The following is a 25,113-nucleotide window of genomic DNA, read 5'->3' as shown; positions in this document are numbered from 1 at the left end:
TTCCTTTGTCTATGATTTCACACAACTGCTAATGTTTTTTTTTTAATGTAAGTCCATCAGTTATGAAAAATATGCTACTGTATGTTATACCCTGATAAAGAGATTTTTTTAATGTTTCCTTTAAAAATATGGGGTTTTATGATGTATGTTACGTGATTATCATCCCGAGTTCTTTAATTGACCTCTCCCCTTTCCCCTTCTAACAAAACAGTGACAAAGACCTTTTTTAAATTTACTTTACGTCAAAAGTTTGAACTATATCAGTAACAGCTCCACAAGGAACCTATCAGTTAAAATGGACCCCAAAACACAATGAAGTTCTGTAATTTATTTTTATTAACGGTAAAGCTCTATTTTAATATCAAAGTATAAAACATAATAAAATACTGGTATTTACATTAAGCACAAGAGCTTGGCAGTCCTTGTTTCCTTCCATGGACTCCACAAGGATGATATCCGGTTTCTCCACCTTGAGGTTGATGGTCATCATTCCTTTAGCTTCCTGCTTATCCTGTTTGGGTGCTTCTACCACACTAGGGGCGGTCTTAGTGCTCTCTTTACCGGATCGGGAACCTTTCTTTGATACCTGAAAATATTTACAGCGTAATGGGTAAGGCATGATATTTCAAATACTTGAAAGTGGTCAAGTCAGGATTCGGAATAATCGGCGGGTATGTATGAGGATATTCATGAATGTGGAATAGGTGAATATTATTTGTAAAGACAGATTGGTGTGGTGTTCTTTTCTCTCTGCCTACCCCTGCGGAGAAGCGGCATTTTGGTTAGTTAGTTATATTGGGTAATGGAGACAGATTGAAAAAAAAAAGTAAAAATTACATAATACATAATATAGAATGTATACTTTGTAGAAATTTGTATCGTGGGTATACTGGCAAAAAATTTTACTCTAAAATCCGTGAAAACCACATAAATATGACATTTCAAACTACTTGGTGTATTTACCAGTTTATAGAACGTTGAAAACTTTATAATACTGCACCATTAAGTCGAAATTGCATATTTTCGAGTTAACGTTTTTTGCCAGTACACCCACGATATGAAGACTTTTCGGGGAAAACAATGAATTTCAAAAAGAGAAAATCCATAAAATCTAATTTTAATGTTTTTTAGTTTATAACTACTTATTTAACTAAAAACTTGGTAAGTGGATACATACTGACATAACCAGCATGCTGTTAAAATGTCTTACCAAAAAGTAAATTCTTTAAATATGAATTTAAAAAATAATAATATGTAACAAGCTCAGTACATAGTTCTTCAATGTGTCAACAGATGGCATTATCAGTGTCAATTGGTGAAAAGAGATATGTTAAAGTGTCAACAGATGGCATTATTAGTATCGATTGGTAAAAAGAGATGTCTTAAAGTGCCACCAGATGGCATTATTAGTATCAATTGAAGCATCTCAAAGAATCTTCATACAATTATCACAAGGTACAAAATGCTCACCTTAAGGCGAGATTGGCTTATTTTCACCGGCGCACTCTCCATAACCTCAATGGGCTGATCAGCGGTGGTGACTGGAGGCGGGCTCATGACAGATAAACCACTAGTCACAAAGTCTGCAATCTTCATAAGGAAATCCATGGACAGAATCAGGTTGAAACTAAATATACGAACATCCACTGAAACAAGGAAAAAAATACATATAAACTATTACATTTAATAATATTTAACGAAACTAGAATATATTTACAATGCAGTAACACCTCATTACCACATCAAAGCCAGGGCAAATTATTACATATGCTCTGTGATGGTAAAAAAAGGAAACTAAAATAATACTTTTTTTTTTATTTCAATTTTTTTTTTTTAACCCTTTTCCACATCCAATGATGTATAGGGCACTGTATCGTAGCGACAGTGTTATCTTGATTGATCGTTAATTGCATGAAGGCAAGGTGATCAGACCAGCGCTTCTTGTACCAGTCCATGGTGATATTAAATAAATATCAAAGTAAAAATCACCCCTATTTATTTTGACCCTCCTGGAAATCGAACCTGAGACCTCCAGCATGGTAGCCAAACGCGCTGACCACTATACACTTTGGAGGTGGATTTCAATTTCACTTAGTAAATACCATAATTTGTTAAAATCTTTGAAAAGAATTTGATAATTATGATAAATAATGATGTATTTAACATAATTCTCAAACACCGTATCAAATGTAAATGTACCATTGATAATAATGTTATAAAAACCTTGAAACACGTGTCACAATAGATTTTAAGAAATAGTGGTATTTACCAAGTAAAACTTGGATTTAAAATAAATAGATACTACCGCAAAGTGACTGCCAAAACAATAGATATTGTAAAACGCACACTAACCTAACCTAAAAAAAACATCTAATGATCGAACAGTATGTCAAATGTGTATTTTTAATTAATTTATAATTTATATTTGAAGCAATCACTAGTATTAATCAGTCTTGAAAAAGAAGCGGTTGGCTTTCTAACCAGTGGACATTATAATTAAGTTATAATAAAATATTAATAGTGATTTTAAAACAAAGTTATATATTGATAATTAAATTTATTTATTTTGAATAAAAAACTACTTACTGAAAGTGTCAGATTGTTTCTGAGTGTACGTGATATCAATCATACTCCTCAACTTTTCATCCGATTCTCTGGACACATTACTGATGGACGTTTGAACTCCGGAGTCGGCCTTTCTCTCCATGAAGCGGGTGATCTTGTATTCCCTGTTTGGTCTCAGGTCGTCCAGAAGGCAATCTACCAGCAGCAGGGAAGTGTACATGGAGTTGTTGGACAGCATCTTGCCCTTGATGGACAACAGGAGCAGGCTGAAGCGGGCTAAGCCTATTTCATCCGAACTTCCGAGCGGAGACTGCACTTGAGACTGGAATCAAACAACCTATGTACTTAATACATATTTACCCTTTCTGTGTCAAATATTGTAATTTCCAGTTTCATATAGGCGCATAAAAAGTGCTTTCCCTACTTTAGTGCAAGAATTATGGGCAAAACTGTCATAGTGAAGGAAGCGTTTAGTTATAAATCAATAAAAAATTTAACTATGCATTTTTCAGTTATCTTTCAGCGACAAAACACGCATTATTAGAATATTGGAGACAAGAATAAAGAGATTGCTAATGAAATTGAACATTATTTGAAAACTGTACGTTTCGATCGTAATCCGATCCTTACTTTTGGTGGTCAATCAATGCGAAACAATATCCAAACTTGACAAAGTTTGCAAGAATTTGCCTTTCAGCTCCATGCAGCACCATTTATAGTGAGAGGTTGTTTTCTGAAGCCGGCCTTGTCTATGAAAACAAGCGCCTTTTGCCCACAAATGCAGAGAACATTATGTTCAATCGTCATAATTTACCTTTAGTTAACTTTGAATAGACTGTATTGCACACTTGCACCTATTTGTTTGCAATAAATAAACAACCTAAGTTATCGGATTTTCATTAATTTGGCATATATTCTATTATTGATTAAGAATCATACCTATCTAATATGGAGAGTAGCCATTCATTGCATTAATTTATTAAATTTTGAAATTTTTTGACTATCCGGTATCCGGCCAGATAATAAAGCAAGGCCGGATACCAGATAGTTACCAGATATCCGTTTCATCTCTACTAATTACCTTACCCTAACCCCGATCCTAATTGGTATATTAATTAGGGTAATATTCCTATCACAAGTTACCTCATCACAAGTAACCGCAAACCCAACTCCAATCTGTACAATGTTTTTCGGCATCTCGCACTATACCAAAAGGAAGCAAATAGACTGCTTATAAGCGTGTCCTGCTCTCTACCAACAGTATGTTAAAGACGCTTTTAAGTTTCTCGCAAACAATGTGTCAATTGTTATATTTCATTGTGAATCACTTACAGTTTCCGAGGATTTGGTCATCATCTCAATTGTGAGGCTGTCCATGGTGAAGGTGAACTTCATGACGGTCCTGGTCGGCGCCAAGACGGTGGACTCCTTCCTCTTGGCTGCGTACATGGCCGTCTCATTCCGCTTGATGGCTGTGCCCTTGGACGACTCCATACTGATGCTGGTCTTCAGGCGGTGCGGCTCCGGCGGAGTGGGCTCCGCCTTGGTCTGAGAACCTTCCGTCAAGTTCTCCGATAACACCTTCATCACCATCTTGAAGTCCTCGTTTGCCACTTTGAGCTGTTCAACATGAGGATATAATTAATTTTGTATATGGAAAAATAGAAAGAATATGGTTTGTAGCACACTAATCTCCTTGGCACTACATCAGCATCGCCTCAATTCAATATGGAGTTCCATACGGCAATGCACTCCTATCAGAATTGTATTGACATGTTCATTCATTTCATTCAAACTTCATCCGCACCTGATGGTGCATAGGGCACTGCATCATATAAACGCAGTGTTATCAGTCCTCCGCTTCAGGTACCAGTCCAAGGTAATATTTAATAAATAAATACTGAATAAACATGTTAAATTTGTTTAAAATCATGTAAAAATATGTGAATTTTTGAAAACCCATAACGTTGTTCAAAATCAAATTCTACTTTTTTCTTCAATACCATCAGTCTCTAGTCAAAATGAAGAATAAACATCAAAATGTACATTATGTATTTACTAACTAATTATTATTTCCAGTACATAGTGGATTTTGTACCCTAGATAAATAAAAATATAAATAATTTGTATTTTTTTAGATGAAAAGTCATCACGGGTACTAAATACAATGTATAAGTAAATTATAAATTAGTTCTCAGCTCAAGTGTGCCACGGCGTTACCTTAATAGCCTTCATTCTGCCAGACATATCGATGTCAGGAATCTTCCCATACCAAGAGGAAGATAAGTTCCGTTTCACAATGAGACTGAAGGTGGTCGGTTGGAGTAACATCTTCTCATTGCTCACATCATCCACGTCGGGCGTTAACTTTACCCGAGATAACTTGAGCTGGTCCAGAGTCAATGTTAACTCGTCTATTACGACTGGATATTGCTCCGTCTGTAACGCAAAATATTCGTTAAAAGATTATCCTGGAAACATAGAAACAACGCCAATAAAAGCGGCAAACAATAGAAAATGGAATACAGTAAACCCCACTATAACGTTGAGATAGGTATCGCGTTATTGGAAGGAACATTATAGGAGATTAATATTTTTAATTGTATTTTTACATTTTAACTAACGGAAATATCTGTAATGAGTCATTATTAATCAAAATGTTTTATGTTTTAACCCCTATCCGCACCCCAATGGTGCATAGGGTACTGCTTCATATAAACGCAGTGTTATCTCGATCGTTTACACATGAAGGAAAGGTGATCAGCCCTCCGCTTCAGGTACGAGTCCAGGGTAATATTGAATAAATATTACAGTGAAAAAATCACTTATATTTAGTTGACCCCCCCTGGGAATCGAACCCGGGACCTCCAGAACGGTAGCCAAGCGCGCTGACGATTACACTACAGAGGCGGACAAATCAAATTGATCAAATTAATCAAAATACAATTTGAAAACTTTCACCCCCTATAAAGAACCCTCTGATAATGCGGTAATTATCTCAACATTTAAGGGGGGCTTACTGTAAATATTATAGTCAATAATAAATTATAAACATTTAAATATTTTTAAAAGCATTCATATTTTAATTTGTTTGTCCATAATAGGATCTTTTCAAATTATTTTTTTTTTAAATAACAAAAAAATAATGATGACAATGGCAAACTTTTAATTTTTAATTAAAGTGATGATATTTTAACCCTTTGCCCGATTTGCCCATCCACATACAGGCCAAACAATAACAGGCTTATGAGGATTTGCCCGTATCCGATACGGGCACCCCAGCTAAGAAATACCTCTAACTGATTTTACTGTATTATTTTATGAGTCAGTTGAATGTATTCTCGCAGGGTGGTTCTATGTGGAATAAGGTGGACTCTGTCAACCAATGTTGGTATTATTTCTTATTTTTCAAACATATCTTAACAATAATAAAAAAACTACCCTTTTTACAAACGAAAACTTCATTAAAACTCATCAGTCTAAGGTAAAGGTGTTTTTTTTATTATTTAATAATAATAGTAAAACCCTTATCCGCACCCCAATGGTGCATAGGGCACTGCGTCATATAAATGCAGTGTTATCTTGATCGTTTACACATGAAGGAAAGGTGATCAGCCCTTCGCTTCAGGTACCAGTCCAGGGTATATTGAATAAATATGACAGAGAAAAAATCACTTATATTTATTTTACCCCCCTTGGGAATCGAACCCGGGACCTCCAGAACGGTAGCCGAGCGTGCTGACCATTACACTACGGAGGCGGACTTAGATTTTTTTATTATTTACAAAAGGATATTTTCTGCACTAAAAATTTACAATGTCACAGAAGTTGATATTAGCTTACATTATGTAGGAATGACCCAGTCCACAAATTTGAAGAAAACAGTTAAACATCGATTTATATGCTGATATATTTTTTAAACTTTATAAGTAAGGCTGACAATGAGATAAAATGTGTAGGTAAATTATCTAAGTAGTTTAAACAAATTAAAAAATGATTAGTAACTGACCATATTCGAATTTGCAATATGCATTACAATGTAATAAGCGAGCAGAGATGCCTGTAAATAACGCCTACATAACATTAAAATAACTTTCCCAATGCTATACACATATGTAAATTTAAATCAATAAAAATTTATGTAATAATTATGCCATATAAAATTATTTCCAAAAAAGCACAATGAATTACAAACACATCAAAGAAACACAAATATTTTAAACTATAAAAATGCTTCTACTAATAAATAAATATCTCAATCTTTTTTTGATATTACATACATAATTCTCTCCACTTAAGTAACTCTGCAATTGGAGCAAAACGCTGGGAGATTTCTGTGGATAAAATCAGTTATAATTGTGACAAAGGGTTAGTTAGAATTGAGAGTAAAATACGAATCAAATCAACTCACATCAACATCAAGATCAATGAACTTGTTTGTCATTGTTATGTAACCGAAATCCACCATGACGGCGTAGATACTTTGGGAATTCTCGGGGGCGATGACTATGGGAGCCTTCAGGCGTACATGCATAGCCACTTTAGTAGCTTTTTCGTAAGCATTTTGCACATTGGCCTTTGCGGATTCGGCTGCCATCGCAGACGCATTCTTGATAGCTTCGACCGCAGTTTGGAAGTTGTTGAGGAAGCTCTGCAAGACCACAAATATTTTACAAAATATAATTACATGCAGATTAAAAGCGCAGGTCCACTGGCAACTATAACCGAGCAATTTTTAATCACAAAAATAAACAATATCATTATTTAGTTGCTAGCTAGTATTTGTGGGTAGGCCCCAGACAAGATGGTCCGATGACATTAGGAAATTGGCGGGCCTGCACTGGAAAAGAGTCGCGTCCAACAGAGAACTGTGGAAGTCAAAAAAGGAGGCCTTTGTTCAATACTGGACACAAGAAGAAGGCTGAATAAAGTAAGTATTCCTATTACACCCAATGGTGCATAGGGCGCTGCAATGTGTATAAGCAGTGTAATCTTCATTGTTAAATACATGAAATAAAGGTGATCAGCACAGCGCTTAAAGTTCCAGTCCAGTGTAATATTAAATAAATATTATAGTGAAAAATCGCTTAAATTTATTTTGACCTGCCTGGGAATCGAACTCGGGACCTCCAGCACAATAGCTGAACGCGCTGACCACTACACTATGGATAACTTTATATACATTTTTTAATAAACATGTCACTGGACATTTAATAAAAATTAAAAAATAACCAAACAACCAAAATTAACACAAAATTAAGATTAAAAGTACTTGGATAAAAAAAAATTCCAAGTACTTTATGACAAATTATGAGACTGAAACGCAAACTGAAATGAACTTGTATATAAAGATAAAATTAAAAAATATTATTAGAGAAGAATCAATTATTTTTATTTGTTATATTTTTAAATATATTACATTAAAATATAAACTAAGGGCGTTTGTGCACTACACGGAATTACTCGGAATGTTACCGTCCAGCACGTCAGTTAGCGCTTTAAAACGTTGATTGGCTTGTGCTTTTGTCCATCTTTCTTTGGATTGGTGCTCTTGATCGGTGCGTGAACACGTTGCGCGTAAATTCGATCACGCTAAACTGTCCTAGTCGCTTTCATTTTTCAAGACCGGATTGCTGGACGGTAAAATTCCGGGTAGTGCACAAGCCTCTTAAGGGCGTTTGTGCACTACACGGAATTTTACTGTCCGGTAGTCCGGTGAACATGATAAAACTAATGATTGGCTTGTATTTTTGTCCGTCTTTCTTCAATCGGTGCGCTCAATCCATGCGTGACCACGGGTGTGCGTGAACTTGATCACGCTAAGCTGCCGTAGTCACTTTTTTTATAAAAAACCGTACTGCCGGACGGTAAAATTCCCTGTAGTGCACAAGCGCCCTAAGGAGAGGAAAGGTATTTCTACTCGATCGGTTGATTGATGCTTAAGGACGGGAAGGGTGTTTTTGTCTTCAGCGCCGGACTTATTTCAAAGGCAGAAAAGAAGGAATTATGTTTCATATGCATATTATATACCAATCTCTCTGTTACGGTCTTAACTATATGTACATAATCATCAAATCCCATCGCCAACGGTCCACAGGCGTAAGAAGTACCCGTCCTTAGTGTGTTAAGATGATTACAAAGCAACCATTTGGTAGATAGTGTGCTGTGACCAGAAGACATTTATTAAGTGACTAAACTGTATGATAGCCCAGATAAAAAGTTGCCAGTGTGCTAAAATTACGAGACGCAATTTACTCACCAACATTGATGTTACAAACCAGTTGAGGAAGACGATTCTTATACAACTAATCTGTGCGTCAATCGCCATATCGTTGCTGTCCACATTTGTGTAGTGATCCATATTGTACAGTACTAACTGCAACGTTAAGGCATCTCCGCCGACAATGGATAGAATCTATGTAGAGAAAGATACAGATGTTAGTCGGGTATCAGGTGATAAATAATATGTTAATGCTTTATTAATTTATTTATAAATAAATAAATGACCATCACCAACACCGCACTTCAAGTAATTTTCCAAGTAATCATTCTGACATTTCGCTCACTCCTTTCAAGAACGTCATAAATCAAAAATCATAGATTTTCAGTTGTGCGGGTTTTCGAAATGCCCAGAAAATGTACTATATCCCAGCAAAAGAGGCATATTTTTAACTTAATATTTACCCGCTACAGGGCAAAAAGTGTTGTTTTTGCATTTAGAAGAAAAGGTATTGTATAATTTTTTTTTAAATTTACTAAATATTTTTCAAATGGAGAAAAAATCTTCAGATTTTACCTAAAAAGATCTGTTGCACAGTAAAAAGTTCAATAAGTGGCTTGGTATTTATTTTTGATATAGTGTATTATATTTTTGAAATTTAAAAACGTTCTCCTGAAAAATCAAGTTTTTTGATTTATGACGTTCTTGAAAGGAGTGAGCGATTTGTCATTTGGTATTTGGCCAGATTTGCATTGCGTCAGTTACTGACTTCAAACACAAGGCCAGTCAGTGCTACTCGTTGCTGCTATTGTACCATATCGACAGGCGCCGTAGCGTAGATGGGTAGACGCTCAACTGCGAAACTGGCGTCGCGGGTTTGATTCCCGCCAAGTGCAAAATAAATTAAAGAATGATTTATTTTCAATTGGTGTGGGTGTTTGTGATGTATTTCTCACATTTACCTTCCCTATCCTTACTATCCCACCCGCAGACAAGACTCTAATGGGGGCTTTGCGGATTATTCTTTTAAAATATAAAATAAATTTTTGAAAAATATATGTATTAAAATTCTTGCATAAAAAGTATGATGAAAACAGTATATAAGGAAAACATTTTTTTGGTTCAATACTTGACTGTGCTCAGTTTTCTTCAGTCTTCCTCTCAGACATTTGTCGCAGAGAGATCGCATTTCGACTGCATTCAGTCTACTGAATCATTTTTTGCCAACTCCATACTATGATTATTATTTTATCATTATTTTGCCAAGTACATACTATTATTGAATGCATAAAAATCTGTTTTTAAATTTAATGAATCATCAATGTTTTAAAAGTGTCTCAACTTGATATGAAACATGTATCGCAGTCATACAGGAGAAAGTGACCAAGTGCATTTTTTTACAAAAACATGATCATTGACTATTTGATATCTTACTAGCTTAATATCGCCATGAAAAAAATCCCGATGGATTTTAAACTTGGAAGTATAATATATTGACTTGTTAAAAATGACTAACTGCATTGATGTTTATTTTCTTGCCAAGCAAAAGTGTCTTAAATGGCTCTCCTGAACATTTTACGTTTTGGTAGTTAGTCACTTTCTCCTTTACAACTACGGTATATGGAATGAGCATCCCAAAGCTTACGACATGGCGTTTGGCTGTCTTAAGCGATCTCTTTATACACTTGTGTAACATTCACTATTCTGCCCGTTATTCTTCTTCCTGGCTACATCCCAACTTATCGTCTTTGTGGACTGCTGGGGTAAGCTCTCCTCGTCCTCAGGTTGTAGGTCCTTCTGTCATGGACAACGTCACCTAGGCCATGTCTCGAATCATGTTTTCTCTTTGCCTCATTCTGCCCATTATTGAACATCCATGTTACACTAATTCTTGAAACTTGTATTTATGCAATGACGTTAGATCCTACCGCATACCGGTAAGGTTTTTGAATTGACATCTCATCCGTGAATAATCCAATGTTTGATATAATACATAAAATTAATATTGTTAACCGGATCCACGCGGCTCGCATAACCGTATGTGTTTTAATAAAACATGCCCCATACGCGGCTGACATAACCGTTTGTGTTTTTACTTTGCTCCAAGTTTCGAACCTCAGTTCAACTTGGAGGGATTTTTTCATGGTGTGGAACTTTAGATAAAATAATACGTCAATCCTTGGCCTTATGACATCTGTTGAAATATCTGACTAATGATTTGTAACATCACAAGGATAAATAAAAGAACAGATCCCTGATTTTTCTTGCGGTCAGTAATTAGTCTGCGCCATAATCATGCCCTATATCTGTCTCACTCTCGACGCTACGCATCGCCAGCGGGTAAGAGTGACACACGATGCGTGCTTTGATTTATTTATGTTACGATGTTATTTGTTTACATTACGATATATTTCAAGAATAATGTGACACATGTGTATTATAGAGTACCAAAAAGGCACAATGAATCCCATTGAACGTTTTTGTTTAGGAAAATAAATCGTTTCTTAACTAAATACATGATAAAAGTAATCATTTTAAAAACGGCAAAATACCGCATACGGGCGTCTCTCAGGAACAAAGTTGACGCGGTTAAAAGGTTAATAAATATTATCAGTGATATATTTGTGATGGTTTGATTTATCAACAAAATTTATGCCTTCAAGTATTATCTATGAGCCAAATCATGCATCTTGTTATAAAAACAGTGAACAATATCCGTTCGCATGCTCTTCAGCATTGCCAATTTAAAACAATCTCAAAAACCAATTAAGGTGTGCAACTGCAACTATTGGAATAGATTTAGAAAAATTAAGTAAGCGAAAAGAAACTACAATCTCGCACTGAGTGGTCATTGATAAATTGGTTTTATTTATAGTAAAATTATCAATATTGTTTGATTTATATATCCTAATTAATAATTTTGATTGTTAAAATTTTTCAAAATGTTATTACTATACTAATACATTTTTTGTTGGTTCAAAATATGTTTTCTTTTCACATCTGGTCGTAGTAAAGTTTTTTTTTTCTTTACTATTACCCTAATTATACTTTCTGATTTCCTCTGCATTCAAATTATTTATAAAACTTACAAAAAATCAATAAGTATGAAATACGTTGTTATAAAAAAATAAAATGTCTGTATGCGGCCCTTGGGAAAATTATAGGCCATCGATGCGGCCCGGGGTGTAATTTGGGTTGGTCAGGCCTGGTTTATTTAATCAGCTGATCGCATATCACTCACCTGCGTGTGTATAGTGGCGGGGTTGTGGTCTATAACCCTGATGTCCTGCAAGGTGGCGTTGACTTGAGTGTAGGAGTTCTTCATGATGAGTCCCACCTTGAGTCCTGTGACTGCCATCAGGGCCAACGACCGCTCCTCTGTGGCTATCTCCACTCCAACTTGTTCCATAAGCATGGTCACCTTCAGACCGATTGTCTCCACGTGACCTCTCTTTTTCTTTTTAGCCAAACTCTCTGAAAAAACATTTTTTTTTAAATACTTACATCTTTTTTGTATTTGGTAAACATTGAACTTCACTTTGTTAACACAGTTCGGTCGATTAATGCTTAAAAACGGGAAGCGTATTTTTTCTTCTGCGCCGGCCTCATTTCAAAGGCAGAAAAGAAGGAAATATCTAATGTTTTTTTATGAATATTAGGGTGGTGACTGAGCGGAACATTTCATCGTAAAGTAATGTCGTAACATCACTCACGGCGAGCATCAGCAAGCATTCAGATGCATTCGTATAGTCATTACAGCGAGCCGAGCGCTCCATCCATAGTTTCGAAACTATGGATGGAGTGCTCGGCTCGCTGTACTTACTATATGAATGCTCGCATGGTAACATGTTACCTTACGACAAAATGGCTCCGGTCAGTCTTCACTCTTATATACCAATCTTTTCGTTAAGGTCTTAACTATATGTACATAATTATCAAATCCCATCGCCAGCTGTCTGCAGGCATAAAAACACACCCATCCAAAATGTGTTAATATAATCAAGGTTTCACTGTATTTATTGATTGTAACAAAACTCAGAGAAGTTTTTTTGAGTCAACAAGTTTTTTCCTACCCATTTTACAATGCGAATACACAATATCTTATTTTTAGAATTAGCGGAGAGAGAATTTACTGAATTATTTTACCATAAGGCCAGAGCCCAATAATAGTAAATAAAAATAAATGTTTATGAACTTTAAGCAATACTAAAGTTTTTAATTTTAATTTTAATTACCTCATATTTTTAATTTTAATTACCTCATAGATACCAAGAATATATCATGTTCATAAATAACAATTGGAATAAGAAATTTTTACTTACGAGACGGCTTTCCTTGCTTTGGAAAAGCTAATTCCTCATCTTCGTGAATAGTTGATAGTGGAGTGCCAGCAGAAGCAATATGACCTCTATCTCCCTGAACTGCATTCAACCTCGTCTAAAGACAAGTAAAAAAAAAAGTGTGAATTTTGTAAAATATCAAGTAAAAATAAATTTAATTAATTAAATCAAGTCATACATAGTAAAATAACAACTTTATAGTTTTTTTCCACATTAATTATATTTGACCAGTAACAGGGTTTTGTCATTATCAACATCATCAGACTGGTCCGGCCTTATGATGTTGGTAACGACGAAACCCGGTCACTGGTCAAATAAAATAAATGTGAATAAAATTATAAACATAGTTGTTATTTTATTATATAAAATGCAGTTCCACCAAGGAATGTCAGTACAAAACTTAAATTTAATACATCAAGTAATAAAAAACATACTTTCAATATTGAAAATAACATCCAACGGAGAACGGTACTATGTTTATTCTGTATATTAACATACTATCTGCGGGAAGGGTAATTTAACCGTTTTACTCGACTGGTGGTGTTGGGTGGGAAGGGTAATTTTACCTTTTCACTTGACTCATTGTAAATTTCGTGTAAGTTATTTATACGCATGACTTTTGCGACATCTTTTGATCTCATATCGATGTATACAGTATGGTTAAATGTTATCACTTCTTTTCAGAGATGTTTATCTCTATTATGAGCACGAATCCGCCCGCAGATAGTGTGTTAAAAGCATTGTTAACTTTGTGGTATGGTAATATGTACATATTTAGTTCTCTATGACCTCCTTCCTCTTTTGTTTGCAGAACTTTCGATCTTTTTTTGAAGCCGCGTAACATTTTTTTTGCAACGGCGCGTATCTTTTACATACCTAGTATGATTTTTTTCAATTTATTTCGTTACATGTGGGAATTCGTTATTACGAATTCATATTTTTTGGTCCCTTGGATTTCGTTATATTGCGATTCTACTGTATAAGGTACAATAGTAAGGCATAATATTACCGAAACTGCTGTTCATGAAGTATTGTTTTTTAAAGTGGTATTACACAAAGTGAACGGTGAATGATAAAGAGGGTGCCGTGTTTATTCGTTTCATTTATGTCAAATAGATAGAGAAAAAACTTGAAAGATACGGAAACAATGAAATTGAAGCTTACCTGATAATTACTAGCAATGGTAATCAATTGTCGAATGCCCTCTTGATGCAATAGCAGCTGTAGAACCGTAAAGTCTAATACGATCATCTGTTCTACTGATCCGTAACGACTATGGAAATCGGGACAAGCTTTGTTTACCTGCAAAAAAAATGACAAAAAATCAGTGATGAATGTCGTCAGACCTTACATACAAATAGAAAGAGTCTTTGCTTAATAAAAGATAATCAATATTTCCGAAAATTAAGCAGTATGGTTATCAATCATGGGTAGAATTGGTGAATGTTACACGTAAAGTATCCGCTTAACCAAGCCTATGACGGTCATAAGCCCTGTGAATGGCCAGACTTCCATATTCTTCTTCATCTATATTGAGATGTCAAAAATGTATAAAATAACTCCTAAGCGGAGATAATCCAGATTTGTGAAATAACTGGCCAAATTATAAGCTACGTAAAAAAAAATCAATCATGTTTTTAGGCAGGGCTCGAGTATGTGAATTTAATCCAAGATTCAGACCTTACCTACAAATAGAAAGAGTCTTTGCTTAATAAAAGCTTTCCCTATTTCAACTCAGGTAGAATTGGGGATTGTAACACGTATGTAAAGCGATCACTTAACCAAGCCTATGATGGTCGTAAACCCTGTAAATGCCCAGACTTCTGTATTCTTCTTCATCTATGTTGAGATGTCAAAAATGATAAATGTGCGTGTCTAAGTGTGTGTGTGCACAAAACTGACTATATTCTTACAATAATAATATAATTGAATAATTTATGTATTGAATGTTAAATCAAACACTGATTTATTGAGTCTACTAAGTTGTATTTTATTGTTAAAAAAACACATAAAAATCAATTTTGTGACAATTGTTGCGCCTAGTTATGGCATTTTCAAACAAACGTTTGAAAATGCCACAACAATTATCACAAAATTTATTTTCATGTGTTTTTTAACAATAAAATACAACTTAGTAGACTCAAAAAATCAGTGTTTGATTTAACATTTAATACATAAATTAAAATGGAGTTCTACAAATTAAACGCCAAATTAAGAAATAATATAATTGACTAACATTACAGTATTTCACAGAAAACAGATAAGGCCTTGTATCGTCCTCTCCCCGAGGTGTCCGTACGAGATGGAGCGGTTCCGCCGTAGCCGAGCGGTACAGGGTGAGGTCTGCTCCCCCGAGACGGACACTCGCTTCCAGGGTCAGGGTACGCTGCACGGCAGTCAGCTCTAATCCGTTCAGAGCGAAGGAAATCACTCGATGAGCCTTGACACTCTCTTCGTTCAATGCGGTATCTAACGACTTCTTCATCACGCACAGCATAAATTCTAAAAAGAAATGAACAGCTCAATCCGTGTTCTGAACATGGGTAGTAAGAGAAAAAGGAATACATTTAGCACACTAGCATTTATTTGGGTAAATAAAAGCCTTTTAACCGGCTAACTGCCAAAAGCGTTTTAAGGCGCATAATTTTCTGTGAACGGAGCGCCGCTCATACAAAAATGACGTCTTAAGATGTTTTAAATGGGCTTTTAGTAAAGAAAATCAATTATTCCCAATGTTGACTTTCCTTAATTACTTAAATTATTTTAAATTTTTCATATTTCGTAATTTAAAATATAATTTCCCCAAAAATTATTTATCAATTCTAATAATTCACATTATCGATTGGCATCTCCAGTATTTTTTTTTTTTATTTAAAAAAAATATTTCTTTTAATTTGAAATTAAGTGTCTTTACTGAATAGAAATATAGTTCACCTCCCATGATGAAATTAGCTTCGACTTCAGTCAGTTGCACAAAGTCTTCTTCTATGGTAGTTTTAGGTTTTCGGTCAGTTTGTCGCTTTTTATTCTCTGCGGGGTCAAAATATTTCAGTAAAGATAGACTTGATGATCGGGATTCGGCAGTCTGAAAAAAGATAAAATGTAAACAAATTTATGGCATTGTTATAATGCATGTTACATGTGTCTTCCTGGTAAATGCCACTCAAATCACCAATAACACATTACATGAAAACATTCATAGAATACACAATCAAAAATGTAGAAACACATCAAATAGTACATATTTTGTAATAAAGCTCTTTAACAAGGGTGGCCAACCTGCGGCCCGCAACGCACCTTACGTGCAGCCCGCGGTCATGTATGAAGAATATATTTTTAAACCAGTGATATATTTGTGATACATCAACAAAGTTTATGCCCTCAAGTATTATCTGTGAGCCAAGTCATGCACGTTGTTATAAAAACAGTGAACATTATCCGTTCGCACGCTCTTCAGCATTGCCAATTTAAGGCAATCTCAAAAAATCTCGAAAACCAGTCAAGGTGTGCAACTTTAACTAGATTTAGAAAAATTAAGTAGGCGAAAAGAAACTAAATCTCGCACTGAATGATCATTGATAAATTGATTTAATTTCTAAAATAGATATAAATTGATTTAATTTAATATAAAATTGTAAATATTGTTTGGTTTATGTGTCCGAATTAATAATTTAGATTGTTAAAAATTTTCAAAATGTTTATTACAATACAAATATATTTTTTGTTCATTCAATGTGTGTTTTCTTCTCACATCTGGTTGTAGTAATGTTTCTTTTTCACAATTACCCTGATTGTACTTTCTGATTACCTCTGCACTCAAATTATTTATAATACTTACAAAAAATCAATAAGTATGAAATTTGTTGTTATAAAATAAAAAATCTAATGTCTGTATGCAGCCCTTGGGAAAATTTTATGTCATCGATGCGGCCCGGGGTGCAATTTAGGTTGGCCAGGCCTGCTCTGTAACCTACTTCACTATCCATAAAATCATCAATAAACAGTTTTTTTAGATACTTTGTGGTGTATTTTATAAAACATTATAAAATAAAACTAGAACTTTGTTTTTAATTACTATTATTTTTGGTACTTCTCCCTCCTGTTTCATTTCAATTAAATAACAGAAATATTTATAAAAGAGCTATTAATTATTGGATTTGGTTTTGTCATTCAGGTATGCATGATTCATGATAAGTGTAATGAATAAATAATTTAGTACACAAGATTGGAAAACCCAGTGAGGATTCATCATTTATTTTGTATATTAAAACCATTGTTAACTTTGTGGTATGGTAATATAACACTCTCCTTATCATTCATCGTCTATTCATCTACAGTTGACTTGTAGTCTACAGTCAACCTGATGATGGACAGGTTATTCCAAAACCGGTTTTTAAGTAGTATTACACAAAATGATGAATGATAAAGAGTGTCAGGATTCATAATTTAAAGTTGTTATTATGTGTATGATCAAATAAATAAACAGAAAAAATGCAAACATTAACTGTTGTAAAAACATACACAATTTCATGACCAACAATACCGAAAAATGTTTAAGCTGTAGTAAAACCAAGGATTTTTTCCATGTAACGCAGTAGAACGGCGTTTTGGCACCTTTTTTCACAAATGTATTTTTTTTTAAATTTTCAAATCAATTAGACGTTTCGTAAACAATGTTTGCGCTTACGTAATTACAATCTACATTTATATAATTCATCAAAATTATAATATATGGTATTGTAATAAATATTTGAATGATATTTGAATACATATTTTTTTTACCAAAAAGCTTGACATGAAATGAGTTCCGGGACCTTTTTTGTTTTAAAAAAATCCCTTAATAAAACAACAACAGAAATCTTACCTTTATAGGGGCGACTTGTTCATTTTTGGGGAAGGGAACACTGAATAAAATCTCAATCAGCGTCATTAATCTATGGAATACACATAAAGTAAGTAATCATATTAAATTAAAACTAAATACATTTAAGTGTAATATTATAAAACTATTAATTTGACATATTCAAACTGTGTAACCTGTCTTCAGAGACATCGATTCCAATGTGAGGAAGGTGGCCGGCAATTTTGACTTTTGGAAGTCTGGGATCGTTTGTAATCAGACACTTGTCTATTTCGATCTTGAGGGTCGTCGGTTGCAGCAAGTGAAGGGGAGTGGCTGTAGACTGCATGATGCTGGACTTCCAATCTTCACCCTTGTCTGCTATCACCACCTGATTATGAGAATCATTTGAATCTTCTTTCTTTTTTATAGGCAAAAGAGACAAAGATGAATTGATTGATAGACATCTCACGCTTCGATCGGCTACAACAACTGCAATGGGCAAAGTGATCTTACCAGCTCGCAACCAGCGCACTAAATTTAGCGAGCGAGCCTTTGCTGTTGCGATGGCGTGAAATGCTCTTCCACCAATGGTTAGAAATAGTGAGAGTGAGATGATCTTTAGAAAAAAACTAAAAACACATTTGTTTGCTAAGTCATTTCCACCAATTCATTCACAGTGAAGCGCCCTTGAGGTAGTATTTTACGAAAATGGCGCTTTACAAATTATCCAAATTTATTATTATTATTTAAAGATCTTTGTAAAATGGGAATGTGTTAGTCTCAGTATTTACAAAGCTCACAACTCATTAATGACTGGCTGGCTCGTGATCACTTTACATACAAACTGTATTCACTATTCTAACCATGATTGAACTTCTATACCCATCTGAGTTTTTACTGTCATGTATGTATTGCAATTTTTCTTGATATATTTATTGATTTATTTATTGGATAATGTATATAGCGCCTTTTTCGTAAGGAAAAATTTGAAGGGTGCATTAAAACTAATAGTTATTTTAACATTTAAAATGACAACTAAATAATTATTTTTTATATCAATGTATAAAATATAAAAATAATGATAATAAAAAAATAAAAAGCCATATCTGTGTATGATGAAATCTCAATAAAATGTTAGTTAAGAAATTTTTTTAGAAAAGAAAAAAACCTAATATGGATATGCAAAACTGAAATTAAGGACGCTTTTGCACTACACGGAATTTAACCGTCCGGCAGTCCGGTTTTGAAAAATGAAAGTAACTACGACAGTTTAGCGTGATTGAATCTACGCGCAACGTGTTCACCCATCGATCTAGAGCACCGATCCGAAGAAAGATGGACAAAAGCACAAGCCAATCCAAGCCAATCATCCGTTTTATATGCTAACTGACGTGCCGGATGGTAAAATTTCGTGTAATTCCGTGTAGTGCACAAACGCCTTAAGCCTTGCTTCAGTTCGTCTATAAATTAATACATAAATTATTTTTATAAATTACAAAACAACTTACTTGTATTTCGGTAAATTCTAGAATGAATTTATCATAAGAGTGCTTCATCGCTTGCTTAAATATTTCTTCATCGTCGGCGCCCTCTTTGAATAGTTGGTGTACATCGAGTGACTTCTCAGATCTTGGGGCGGATTTCACATTGATGGCACCAAAGTTTACTACTGCACATGATTCGTTCCTATCAAAATGATGTATTTATTATTTGAAACTCTTGTAGGTTATATTTTGTATATTAAAAGCATTGTTAACTTTGTGGTTTAGTAATATAACACTCTCCTTATCATTCATCATTCACATTATGTAAAATCACTTTAATAAACACTAATTCGTGACTACCGGTTTTGGTAATCATTTCGTCACCAGCTCATTAAAATAAAATTGTTACGGTCTGACATTTATGCAAAAAAAAATCATTCTCTCTTTCAAAATTTTATTTTTGTATAGATATCAGACTGTTTTAATTTCATTTTAATAACCTGATGATAGCATGATTATTCTGAAACCTGGCAGTCACAAATTTGTGTTTATTAAAGTGGTATTACACAAAGTGAACGATGAATGATAAGCAGAGTGTTCTTTTAGGTTATTTCAATTGTTTGTAATTTGTTTATTAAAACAAATTTAGGTGAAGTTAGACAGTCGATGGAAAGATTGATTCTTCGGAGGTAAAAGTTAGTTAAAGGGTAGGTTAGGAGTATCACTCACTTTGTGTATATTCCGGAATGAGGCATGATCAAATAAGATGAACAGATGTCTATATCTATATCGACTATCGTATGTTGATGGACAGCATACTGGAGACCCAAAGATGACTTCTCTTTCAAATTAGACAGTCTATTTTCCGCAGCAGCTTGTAACCTACAATGTGTAAACAATAATCTTAACTATCAAGTGGAAATGAGTGAACCTGTTACAATAATAAATCTGATGGTGAGCTCTTAAGAGATCAATGAAGTTATTTTCAGATCACAGTTTCAAAGTTATCTTGAAATTTAATAAAATAAATAATTACTACAACACGGATACACAAGGCATATTTTTCTGACAAAATGTGTTTTTCCAATGATTCTCATTTATAATAGTATCATATTAATACACAAAAAATTCATCATTTAATACCAAAATATTTTATTAAGTAAAATTGTATAAAGTAGTTATGTCCATAATTGTAACGGTGGGGCTGATCAGAACATTTCGTCGTAACGTCGTAACGTCGCTCGCATCGTAACGTGTTTCGTTATGACGAAATGGCTCCGGTCAGTCCCCACCATAAGATTTATAGGAATACATTACCATAAAGAAAAAATCATATTTGTAAATTTTTTTAATGTATAATGAATTTGAAATGTATGATGGGATATCAGAAACTATGAAGATTAAAAGGAAATCGAATAAATAAAAAAATTCATATTTAATTTATTGTGAGAGTTCTATATTATAGGTTAAAAATTTAAATATATACTGCAGCTGTCCAGTTCACAAATGTCAAATATGATAAATGTACAACGCCGTTTGCAAAAATTATAACATCTTCCGATAGCGTGATTAATTTTGCGCCACCCTGTATAAGAGACACTTCTTTAAAAGAGTAAAAATATCCCAGCATTTCTTACAGCCGGGTTCCACTCTAATAAAAAGTATAATATAATGTACACATGTATATTTTTAAAACTTAGAAACGATTCCCACTTACTGACTCAAAGCACTGGATTCCTCGGGAGGTTTGAATACATCAACTATCTTTATTATAGTCTGAGCATCGTACACCATCTGCAGTGGTCTGGCCGACACCTTGACTCGCTGTCCACAATTACCGTCTAAAGGATTACCAAAGATTACATTTAAAATAAAATAACAGGTTCGTAACTCAGTCAGTAATGCATTTTAAAAAAATGTCAATACATTAGAGTTGTCATATTTTCCCTAGATACAGTTGAGATATTTTAACTTTTGAAAAGGTCAAAAAGAGTGGTCTACTCCCAAACGACAGAAAAGGGATTTAGAAGACTTTTATTCATAATTTTCAGGACACAAAATGTTTTCAAGATTTTCCTAGAATTAATTTTTAGTTTTTATATTTTTTCGCCTCCATAGTTTAATGGAACGGCATTTAGCTGCTTTGCTGAAGGCTCAGGGTCCGATTCTCGGTAGGGTGAAAATATATTTTTTTAAATATAATTTATATTTGAAGCACTAACCTTGTGATTTTCCATTTTATAATTAAAATGTAACTTTGTTTTAAAATCACTATAAATATTTTATTCTAACTTAATTATAATAAAATATTTATTGTGATTTTCAAACAAAGATACATTTTATTCATTGATTTGGCGTTTAATTTGTAGAACTCCATTTTAATTTATGTATTAATTTTAAATCAAACACACATTTTTTTAGTCTACTTAGTTGTATTTTATTAACAAAAACACATAAAAAATTATATTGTGACAATTGTTTCGCCTAGTTAGGGCATTATCAAACGAATGTTTGTTGATAATGCCCTAACAAGGCGAAACAATTGTCAAAATATAATTTTTTATGTGTTTTTGTTAATAAAATACAACTTAGTACACTCAAAAAATCTGTGTTTGATTTAAAATTAAAACATAAGATACATTTTAATTATAAATATTTTTGACTCCAATAAAACTGATAACCTTGCCTTCATATAACTAAAAATCAACTTAACATTGAATCAATTTGATGCAGTGCCCTATGCACTACTGGGTGCAGATGAGGTTAAGAAAGAGAAGAATATATTTCCAGGATTGTGAAGACTTATTAAATTTACTTCACTAAGGTTTTTCTTTTATATGACATAATTGTTTACAACTAAGGTGAAATTTTAATTTATGTATTTCATATGAATTTGATATCGGGACACTACGTGACATGAATGGCAACCCTACGGTACATTTGACTATTCTCAAAATTAAAAATAAATAGTATTATTTACTGTAAAGTTCATTAAGCAAAAAACTGAAAATGGATAGGCAAAAACTAGCTTCGGATTCGTGATCAACGTCACCAAATTATGCAAGAGCACTTTACCAAGTGGATTCGTTTCGAACATGACATCGAGGAGACTTATTCCTGGAGTGATCTGTTTGGACTTCACAAGACGAGGAGTCATGCCCTTTTGTTCCACACCCGATACCGTAAATTCTTGCATTCGAACGACAACCCTGAAAGAAGCAAAAAGAAAAATACAACACATTTACTTGAATGAATTTATAATTTGTCTGCCTCCGTAGTGTAATGGTCACCATGCTCGGCTACCGTTCTGGAGGTCCCGGGTTCGATTCACTCTAATATTTATTCAATATTACACTGGACTGGTACCTGAAGTGGAGGGCTGATCACCTTTCCTTCATGTGTAAAAACGATTGAGATAACACTGCGTTTATATGAAGCAGTGCCCTATGCACCATTGGGGTGCGGTAAGGGTTTTATTATTATTATTATAATTTAAATTTCACTCGTTAAATACCCTATTTCTTACAATCCATTGTGACACGCATTTCAACGCATTCCGGATGATATTCAAATACAGTATTTGAAAATGCTGCAGAATGCATCAAAACACATGTCGCAATAGATTTCAAGAAATAATGGTACATACATATTTACCAAATGAAAATAAAATTTAAAATAGATAGATATTACCACAAAGTTACTGCCAAATTAATTAATGAAAACATTTATTATGTACTAGCTGTACCTGGGCACGCATTGCTCTAACTCAATTTGTTAAATGGAAAACAAATCTTATACGTTTTTCGTTTCTTTGGTGATTATTATTTAAATGGTTTCAAGATAAAGATATAATATAAAATAGCAAATAATAATTGGCAATAGTTGACAATGCAACGATAACAGCCGATACTATAATTTTCATCAATCCTTTTCTACTCGCAGCACAACTGACCATGAGCAGTTAAACTTTTCTATTTTGTGACAAAATATAGCAAGATCAGCAGAGACCGTGAAAAATGCAAACTCTCTGTGAATAAACTTTTGCGATATCATACATTTGTGTTACGGATTTATTTTTACACTACCTGTATTTAGATATGCATTGCTGTGGCTCAATCGGGTTAAATTTAAAAGAAAGATAAGTTAAATTTCGCAATGCTCATGGATATACAATACTTAAGCAGCTGTCAAGAAGCACGCTGTCCACTATGAGCGACTTTAGTAATGCATGTATTGCAGTTATATTCAATAGATGGCGCTGCCATTGCGGTCAAAAAACCTTTTTTTTTACAACATTCTCATTTACTTTTTTATTTTTATAGATAGATACAAATTTGAGCATATTCGAATGCAACATTGTGTCAAACGTTCAAAACAATGAATGATTAACTTTAACACATTAAAGATTTGGATCATATGAACATTTGCATTTTTATGCTTATAAATTTAGTCGAAGCAATTTTTTCTATGATGCATAACACGTATGCTTTTCTATAGAGTACCGCCTTGTATGTATACAACATTAGCCCCCCATACTTGGAATGGAATGCATCTAGAAATCAAGTGACAGATACGTATTTTAATTTAGCACAAATGAATAGCAACATTGTGACCATGTTTGGTGCTCAGCTGAAAGTGTGACATTGATTCGAAACAATGAAATACATACATAGACACTCAAGTACTTTACCGCTGAAGGAAAAAACAATAACATAATAAAATATGTTAATGCAATGATAACTAAAAAGTTAACTCACATTGAAATACCGGTACCGCTACTAGATGTTGAACGGCTCCCGGATATTTCGCTAATGCACATTTGCCCGAACAGACATATGACCGAATGTAATAACCAAATTTAATCTAATGTGACAAAATCATATTTTTTATTAAAATATACATAAATTTATATTTATATTTATATATACATATTATAAAATAAAACCCTTATCCGCACCCCAATGGTGCATAGGGCACTGCATCACATAAACGCAGTGTCATTTTGATCGTTAACACATGAAGCAAAGGTGATCAGCCCTCCGCTTCAAATACCAGTCCAGGGTGATATTGAATAAATATTAGAGTGAAAACATCACATATATTTATTTAAGTCCCCCTGGGAATCGAACACAGTACCTACATAACAGACATATACAGCCAAATAATATTTACACACTTTTAGTCATGTCATGTGTAAATAAATACAAATTCGGCCAAATATTTATTATCCAATGATTTATTTTTTAACTGCTTCATACTTTTGAACGAGTCACGTTTGCGCGCTAAATGCTTTCCAATTTTGAATTTTTCAATTACTTTTTCGACAGTGAATTAGTACAAAATATTGTAGACGTTATTGTAAATTAAATATGCTGAAATTGTTATATTCTATTTGAAAAGTGTATACATTTTTACTCAAAAAAAATTTTCATTCCTTGCGCCAAAAATATTTAATTTGCTGCCCGAAACCATTAAGATTTCCAGGAGTGATCAGGTCTTTAAGAACAGTGTCCGTCGATGGTTGCTTCGCATTGGAAGGGACAAGGTAGAAAGTGAATTAATTAAAGTCCAGGTGTAATTATCTTTTTGAAAAACCTTTAAACTGTAAATTATTTTTGTATCTCCTGTATGTTATCTTTATAATATAATAATTAAAAAAAA

General features: G+C 33.7%; 1 protein-coding gene across 2 annotated transcripts in view; it reads right to left on the bottom strand.

Annotated features, from left to right (window-relative positions):
- Positions 1-25,113, bottom strand: part of Vps13 (vacuolar protein sorting 13C) — an 84,830-nt gene that overhangs the window by 41,773 nt on the left and 17,944 nt on the right. For both annotated transcript variants that reach the window (XM_088271983.1, XM_088271984.1), the window contains exons 10-27: positions 22,528-22,661; positions 21,170-21,293; positions 20,182-20,334; positions 19,477-19,654; positions 18,163-18,356; positions 17,990-18,059; positions 16,060-16,210; positions 15,362-15,627; positions 14,290-14,427; positions 13,108-13,222; positions 12,027-12,259; positions 8,825-8,980; positions 6,977-7,216; positions 4,786-5,004; positions 3,898-4,185; positions 2,587-2,887; positions 1,471-1,646; positions 398-586 (exon numbers count right to left, since the gene is read on the bottom strand). In XM_088271983.1, coding sequence (XP_088128109.1) covers positions 398-586; positions 1,471-1,646; positions 2,587-2,887; positions 3,898-4,185; positions 4,786-5,004; positions 6,977-7,216; positions 8,825-8,980; positions 12,027-12,259; positions 13,108-13,222; positions 14,290-14,427; positions 15,362-15,627; positions 16,060-16,210; positions 17,990-18,059; positions 18,163-18,356; positions 19,477-19,654; positions 20,182-20,334; positions 21,170-21,293; positions 22,528-22,661 — 3,325 coding nt within the window. The remainder of the gene's footprint in view (positions 1-397; positions 587-1,470; positions 1,647-2,586; positions 2,888-3,897; positions 4,186-4,785; positions 5,005-6,976; positions 7,217-8,824; positions 8,981-12,026; positions 12,260-13,107; positions 13,223-14,289; positions 14,428-15,361; positions 15,628-16,059; positions 16,211-17,989; positions 18,060-18,162; positions 18,357-19,476; positions 19,655-20,181; positions 20,335-21,169; positions 21,294-22,527; positions 22,662-25,113) is intronic.

The sequence above is a fragment of the Brachycentrus maculatus genome, unplaced genomic scaffold (assembly GCF_059751285.1).
Source record: "Brachycentrus maculatus isolate JH-2025_06_01 unplaced genomic scaffold, ASM5975128v1 h1tg000472l, whole genome shotgun sequence".
Classification (NCBI taxonomy): Eukaryota; Metazoa; Arthropoda; class Insecta; order Trichoptera; family Brachycentridae; genus Brachycentrus; species Brachycentrus maculatus.
This window is presented reverse-complemented; position numbering and strand designations above follow the sequence as displayed.